General features: G+C 38.5%; 1 protein-coding gene across 1 annotated transcript in view; it reads right to left on the bottom strand.

Annotated features, from left to right (window-relative positions):
• Positions 1-8,190, bottom strand: part of GTF2B (general transcription factor IIB) — a 22,275-nt gene that overhangs the window by 12,091 nt on the left and 1,994 nt on the right. The window contains exons 2-3 of the mRNA XM_006898219.1: positions 8,014-8,120; positions 4-135 (exon numbers count right to left, since the gene is read on the bottom strand). Of these exons, the coding sequence (XP_006898281.1) occupies positions 4-135; positions 8,014-8,120 (239 nt within the window). The remainder of the gene's footprint in view (positions 1-3; positions 136-8,013; positions 8,121-8,190) is intronic.

Here is an 8,190-nt window from a genome sequence, read left to right as displayed (position 1 = left end):
CCTTGCCAATCATGGTAGATAAATCTCCATCACTCAGAAGAGGATTCTGAGAATCTCCAACTCGAGATGGATCTTTTGTTGCTTTGTCATTGCTGAAAGTTCTCCATTCAGATCCCACATCAATAACTCGGTCACCTAGGAATGTAAGCACAAATCTAAATCATCTTGTATCTTGTCAAGACAGACCAACATTGTCTAAGATATGACTCGGTTCTCTGGTTCCAGAATATCTCTAGATTGGTATCTAAGCCCCAGGTTAAATCGCTTTTCCGAGTCATTTGTCCTGAAGTATTCCTTTAATGCACCAATCCAATAATGAGTATTTTTAAACATTATGATTAGTCATATTCTAACTTAAATAGCAAAACAAATCTGTACAAAAGTGATGTAAAGATAAAGCAATCTATTAACTTGGAATCAAATTTTACACAAAACTATCGACAGGCACAGGAAAACCTCATTTTCATGGAAAATGCTATGCAGAAAATCAAGCTTAAACTTTTATTTTTAAAATAATTTGTTGAGGGGAGCTCTGGTGGCCTAGTGGCAAGCAGCTGCAACTACAATCCCAGAGGCACACGGTTCGAATCCACCAGATGCTCTGCCAGAAAAAGGAGGGACAATCTCCTCCTGTACCAGTCAGATCTGATTTGATGGTACACTCACACAAAAATTAAAAAATTCTTAAAAAAAAATTATTTGTTGATAAGAAAAATGATTTGGACAAATGACCTATATAGACTAAATCTTAAGGCTAGAAGGAGTGAGAGAAAACTAGGCAAACTTTTCCTTTTCAGCAAATAAGCAGATACTAAAAATGACATGGCAAGAAACCAAAATCTGAAGATAAGATTCTTACTCAGGGAAAAATTCTTAGTGTCTAGTTGCTATCTCCACAGTAGAACAGAGTTAACATTGAATACATACATATACTATACTAAGTATTGTATCTCTCATACAGTAACTTCCACGAATGTTTACTTTTCATTACCTTAGAAAGAAAATAGGTTTATTTTTCCTGCCACTGCACAAGGGTCAATTTGCCTAGAACTGAAAATCACCCCCAAGTCCCAAATCTGTTTATAAAGCATTCCTAAAACATGAACTTTTTCACCATAGTGTGATAAAGGCAAAAACTAGATCATTTTTGTTTTTGTTACATACAAGAAATAGAAAGGGGGAACCAAATGCAAACCCCCACAGCTGTCAACTTGATTCTGCCTCACAGGGCAGAGAAGAATGTAGCCAGATTGTTTCCACGGCTGTAAATCTTTAGGTGAGCAAGCTGCCAGCATATTTCTCCCACAGAGTAGGGGGTGGGTTGGAACCACTAACCTTCCAGTTAACAGCCCAATGCTTAGTGTATACCACCATCAGGGTGCTTAGAAAGGAGAAAGGAATAACAGAACCTACTGTAGTCATTTAAAGAAGTTATAGTACCAATAGTCAACTATAATATAGAGGTTTAGATGTGGATCATAAAATTTGTCCTTTGACCTTAGTTAAAAATACTTACCTATGCCTTCACTTCAAAACTCTCCAGTAACTTCATGTTTTAGACTGTAAAGATTAAATAAGCTTATTCATTTACAATGCACGTTATGTGCTTAAAATGTAGTTCAAAGTGAGTACTCTCCCTTCTTTTGATGAGAGGATAAGTAAAAGCACTTGTTTTAAAACATTAACCTCCAGGCTTAACTTCAATGTGCCCTAAAGCAGGTATCTATCTGATAAAGGGGACAGCAAAGGTAAAAAGGAATTTACAGAACTTTCTGTATCTTCGAAATGACAAACACATAACTTATATTAATAAACATTTTCATAAACACATCAATCATTAGCTAAAATCTTTATGGTTTATTTAAGAAATCAGGTGGAAAGGTAGGATGGGTAGAGGGCTGGCAAAGAAGAGGAAGACCCTCAACCAGGTGGACTGACATGGTGACTGCTGCAATAAGCTCTTGTGTGTGAGAAAGCATGAGGATGGCACAGGATAGAAAAGTTTTCTGATCTTTTGTTCACAGGGTCACTGAGTCATACTCAACTTGACAGCACCTAACAAACACCTGTGGATGATAAAGGTAATAATACACCTTAAACACTTTACATTTTCACAACAGGTAAATTTGCCCAACTAAAACTTTCTGTACCAAACGAACTTACTGACACTGAAAAATTTCAGGAAGTAACATATGAGCAGGAGCCAATGGTAATGAAGAAGGAGAGTAAAGCTGCATTGAAGGCATTGGCAAAATATAAGGCCCCAGTAATTGATGGGATACGAACTGACTAGTTTCAACTAACAGATGTAGCCTTGGATGTGCTCACCAGCCTATGCCATGAAATACAGAAGATAGCTGTCTGGCCAACAGGTTGGAAGAGGTCCATATTTGTTCCTATTCCTAAGAAAGGTGATCCAACTGAATGTGGAAACTATCAATATCATTAATATCACATGTAAGCAAGATACTGCTGAAGATCATTCAAAAACGCTAGAACAATACATAGATAGAGAACTGCTAAAAGTTAAAGCAGGATTTAGAAGAGGCCAGGGCACTAGGGATATCATTGCTGATGTCAGATGGATCCTGGCTGAAAGTAAAGAATACCAGAAGAATGTCTATTTCTTCTTTATCAATGATGCAAAGGCATCTGACTGTGTGGATCACAACAAGTTGTGACATTGAGAAGAATGGGTATCCACACTTAATTGTGCTCATGTGAAACCTATACCTGGACCGGAGGCTATTGTGTAAGGGAACAGAGTAACGGAACACTATATGGTTTAAGAAGGGAGTATGTCAGCGTTTTCCCTCTATTCTTATTCAGTCTGAAAGCTGAGCAAATTATTTGAGCAACTGGGCTCTATGAAGAGGAATGTGATGTCAAGATTGGGGAGGAGACTCACCAATAATATGCATTATGCAGATGACACAACCTTGCTTGCTCAAAGTGAGGAGGAGGACTTGGAAGCACTTGTTGCAGAAGATCAAGAAATGGAGCCTTCAATATGGATTGCATCTCAATGTCAAGGAAACAAAAATTCTTACCACTGGACTGATAGGCAACATCATGATGGATGGAAAAGAAACTGAAATTGTCAATAACTTCATCTTACATTTACATCCTTAGTACCAGCAATTGGGAAATCAGGAGATGTTACTGCACTGGGAAAGTCTGCAGTTAGGGACTTATCCAAATTATTGAAGAGTAATGATGTTGTCAGTTTGAGGACTAAAGTGGGTCTGATTCAGGGAATTGTCTCTCCAATTACTTGCTATGTATCTGAGAGCCAGACAATGAATAGCGATAAGAGATAAGAATTGATGCTTTTGAGCTGTGATGTTGGAGAAGAGCACCGAGTATCACATGGACAGTCAGAACAACAAATACGTATGTCTTGGAGAGAGGGTGCAGCCAAAGTGCTCTTTGGAGGCAAGAGTGATACTTTGGGCACTATGCCTGGAGGCGGCTATTCCTTGAAGAGGGATATGATGCTTTTAAGGGTAGAGGGTCAACGAAGGAAAGGAAGACCCTTGGGCAGGTGGATTGACATGGTGATTGCCGTAACGAGCTCTTATGTGTCAGAAAGTGTGAAGATGGCACAGGATAGGACAGGGTTCAGATCTGTAGTTCACAGGGTTGCTATGAGTTGTACTCGACTTGACAGCACCTAACAACAAATGTGCTAAATTATTTTACCACTATAGGCTAAAATATATGACAGCGAACCCATTTCAAGTTGTTCTGATTTAATGTTTTCTAAATTTTGAAAACTTTTCCCCAATAATTTGCTCTGTGCAAATGACTTAGAGGGTGGTTTCTTCAGTCATTTCAAACTCAGCAATGATTTCTTGAATAAAGAACAACTTAGCAGTACATGTTAACATCTTTTAACTCTTCAAATGCCTGGGGAAACTACTTAAAACCATTTGCTTCCATTTTAACTGGCTGTGAACGTTGTTCCCAATGTCAACTCTTTAAGGAACTGCTCTTGTTTGCAGGCTAAAAGTCTTTATTCTCTCTGCTGCAGTCAAATGTGAATTATGTCATCATTTGTAAATGGCTTTCCTTGCTTGGTTTACAATGAACAATTCAAAAAATATTTGTAGCCTCATTTTAATTTTGTGAAAAACTTCTGATGTGATGAGATATAACTCCATTATAAATTTTCTAACTTTTCTAACCATTATTTTCCTGAGTTAGAAATATTCTGAAAAGTGTTTACTCCGGTAATGTCAATGTTTACTGTATTCTTTTAGTCATAATATCATTGCATAGTAAACAATGCAATGCCATCTAATTCAGTAATAAAGTCATTTACCTTTCATTTTACCTTATAACAGAGGATTCAAAGGAAATTTTATTGTTTTAAGGTGATGGGTACACACTACACTGGTAATAAAATTTCACAGTACGGCAACATGAGTAGCACTCTCAATGTTGTTGAGTTATAACTAAATCACTGTGATTTGTAATGCGCTGTATCCTGTACCAAATGCTGAGATCTCCCTGCTACAACTACTGAACTCTGCTCCTGTACTATGAAGTAGTCATAGACTATAAGTTGGCAGATGAGTGTGACTATGCTCCAATAAAACTATTTATAGACACTTAAATTTGAATTTGGTGTTTCATATGTCCTAAAAGAAATTCTTTTCATTTTTTCAACCATTTAGAAAAATGTAAAAATCATTCTCAGCACACATGCTGTATAAAAAGATGGTAGGTTATATAGTTTGTCAATCCTAGACTGAACTAATTTTATGACAGAAATCTAGCTCTTGTGTAGAAAATGGAACCAGATTGTCAAATTACCTACACCTCTGTTTTCTTAACTGTTACCAAAAGGTGTTATAAAAACACTTAGAACAGTGGCTACTGTTATTGTGAACAACTGTCCAGTTAGCTTGAATTCAACTTACAGTGATCCCATTACAGAGTAAGTAATGACAGAGTAGAATTGCTCCACAGAGTTTTCATAACTGTATTTTACATAAAAACAACAGGCTTTTTCTTCTGTAGAGTCACTGGATCAGTTTGAAATACAAACCTTTCAGTCAGCAGCCAGATAAAAAACACTTGTGCCACTGACTTCTGAACACTGCCTAAACCAAAACAAACTCAATGCTGCCGAGGCAATTATGACTCACAATGATTTTCAATGAGTTTCTGAGGCTTTAAAATGTTATATCTTTCTCCTGTGGAGCTAAGGGGGAACTCAAACCAATCATCTTTCCATTAGCATCCCGTCTTGTAATACACAATCCCACTAAGCCACTCTGAGCAGTGTCCATCACATAGTAATGTATTAGCTTTCCATGGTTAACAAGTAGAATATAATTCCTAATGGGTGTCAACTTCTACTAGCAATTCTATGAATGCCTACAAGAAGTCTAACTCAAGTGACCTATGCATATATCTCAGGTGCTTTCCAAGTACGACATTTCCACATGACATAACCCTGCTTGCTGAAACTGAGGAGGACCTGAAGCACTTGCTGTGGAAGGTCAGGGACTGCAGTCTTCAGTATGGATTGAGACTCAATACCAAGAAAACAAAGATTCTCACCACTGGGCTGATTGGCAGCATCAGGATGGATGGTGAAGAGATTGAAATTGTTCACAGTTTTGGATTGCTTGGATCTACAGTCAACACTCTTGGCACCAGTAGCCAGGAAATTAATAGACGCATTGCAATGGGAAAGTCTGTGGTTAGAGACCTCTCTAAAGTGCTGAAGTGCAAAGATGTCAGGCTGGAGACTAAGGTGTGTCTGATGCATATCATGGTCTTTGCAATCACTTGCTATGCATCAGAGACTTGGACAATGACTAGAGATGACAGAGGAGAATCGATGCCTTTGAGCTGTAGTGTTGGAGTATTGAATATACCATGGACTGCTAGGAAAACAAACAGGTTTGTCCGTGAGAGGGTGAAACTGGGCTGCTCCTTGGAGGCAAGGATTCTGAAGCTTCGTCTGACATACTTTGGACATAATGCAAGGAGGGACCGGTTCTTGAAGAGGGACATCATGCTTGGGAGGGTGGAGGGACAGCGCAGGAGAGGAAGACTCTCAATGAGATGGACTGATTCAGTAACTGGAGTAATGGGGAGAGGTGTGTCAGAGATGGTGAGACTGGTACAGGATAGGGCAGAGTTTAGGGCTGTTGTACATAGGGTCGCAATGAGTCACAGTCAACTTGACGGCACATAACAACAACAACAACGACGACGATTCTATTATACTTCTAATAATCCTACTCTCACGTCCTAAATAACTCAGACTACCAGGCTTTATCTCTACTCTTGAGTGCTGGTTGCAACCTCCAGCATAACAATATTATTTCTGTACAAGCCAACTCTAATCTAGTTTAGCTGTCTATCAAGTGAGCAAAAATAGTTTATAATAGTCACCCAAAAGATGAAATACTTAGGAAATAATACTAAATACTTAAGAGACACTAAAGACCTATTCAGAGAAAATGACAAAACATTTCCACAAGAAACAAAAAGAGAACGATATGGAAAAATATACCATATTCATGGGTAGGAAGACTTATCATTGTGAAAATGACCCTAGTACCAAAAGTTATCACAGGTATAATACAATCTCAATTCAAATACTGTCTTCAGTCTTCAAATGGATGGAAAAAAGTAATCAACTTTATATGAAAAGAAGTGACACCTCGGGTTAGTGAAATATTACTGAAGAAGAAAAATAAACAGGAGACCTTCCACTTCCTGATCTTAAAACCTACTACAAAGTCATGGTAATCAAAGCAGTCTGATACAGGTATGTTGTTGTTGTGTACTGTAGAGTCAGAATTGACCCATAACTGACCCTTTGGTGGTTTTTCAGAGGCAGTTAATTGCGTGGGAGTACACTGGCCATCCTTCTCCCCCAGAGTGGCCAGTGGCCTTGAACCCTGTCTTTGGGATTGCAGCAGTTTGCTTCTTGCCACTAGGCCACCAGAGCTCCCTGATAAAGGTAGAGTGGCAGATACATTGAGAACCCAAAATGAAGCTCAAAATCATCAGTCAAAACCAAGCCAGGAGCTGACTGTGGAACACACCATCAATTAGGCTATTGTGCAGACCAAGGGAACACTGCATGGGTTTAAAATTAGGAAATGTCTATCTCAGGACTGTATCCTTTCTCCATACCCGTTTAATATGTATGCTAAGCAAATCATTCAAGAAGTGGGATCTTATAAAAAGGAATGTCGCATCAGGATTAGAGGAAGACTGATCAATAACCTGTGTTATGCAGATGATAAAACTTTGCTGTAAGCAAGGAGGACCTGAGGTGCTTGAGGCAGGTAGTCAAGAACTACAGCCTTCAGGATTGGTTACATCTCAATATCCCCACCACGAGGCCAAAAAGCAACATCTTAATAGATGGAGAAAAGACTGAAATTGTCTATGATTTCATCTTAATTGAGTCCACAAACAATACTCTTAGTACCAGAAGCTTGGAGAGTATTTTATGTGTAACGGAGAAAAATGTATCCTGTGCTCTTGGTGGGTAGTGTATTCTATATACATCTATGATGTCAAGTCAGTTATTTTTAAGGCTTAGCCGTTCTGCATCTTTAATTTCTGTCTTGTATTACCCAGTTTCCATCCAGCTGTTCCTCAATTAACAGTCTACAGAATCCTGGCCCATTGCTCACCAATTTCCGCAAAACTAGCCTTCATACCTACAGTCATGTGAATAATTTCCCTATTGGGTCTGAGTCTCTGGAAGATGTTCTAGTGAACCACCGGAAGAAAAGGACATAGAGGAGCTAGGGAACTGAACAAAAGTGGAGCTGTAGATGCTGGAAATCATGAACTTATACAGCAGATCAAGCATTTGGGACAGCATTGACACTTCTTGTAACTGGTATGCTACTAATCTTAGCAGAATAAATTATAAACAAGGAGTTTCAGTAAAGTAGTTGTAAAAACAAGAGGGGGAAAAAAGATCATTTGGAAAATATACAAATGAAGTGCAAAAACGTAACTACTCACCTACAACCAATCCACATTCAGGACATATCATATCACCAGCTCTGTAGTCCTCCACTAAAACCACATCAGGATGATTTGGACAGGTGACTCTTGGAAGAGCATCCAAACTAAATGTGAATAAAGTCAAACAAACAACTTTTATATCCTGTCAACCAACATATAACAAAGTAATTAAAG

The sequence above is a fragment of the Elephantulus edwardii genome, unplaced genomic scaffold (assembly GCF_000299155.1).
Source record: "Elephantulus edwardii isolate Elephantulus edwardi_28Jun2011 unplaced genomic scaffold, EleEdw1.0 scaffold00224, whole genome shotgun sequence".
NCBI lineage: Eukaryota > Metazoa > Chordata > Mammalia > Macroscelidea > Macroscelididae > Elephantulus > Elephantulus edwardii.
This window is presented reverse-complemented; position numbering and strand designations above follow the sequence as displayed.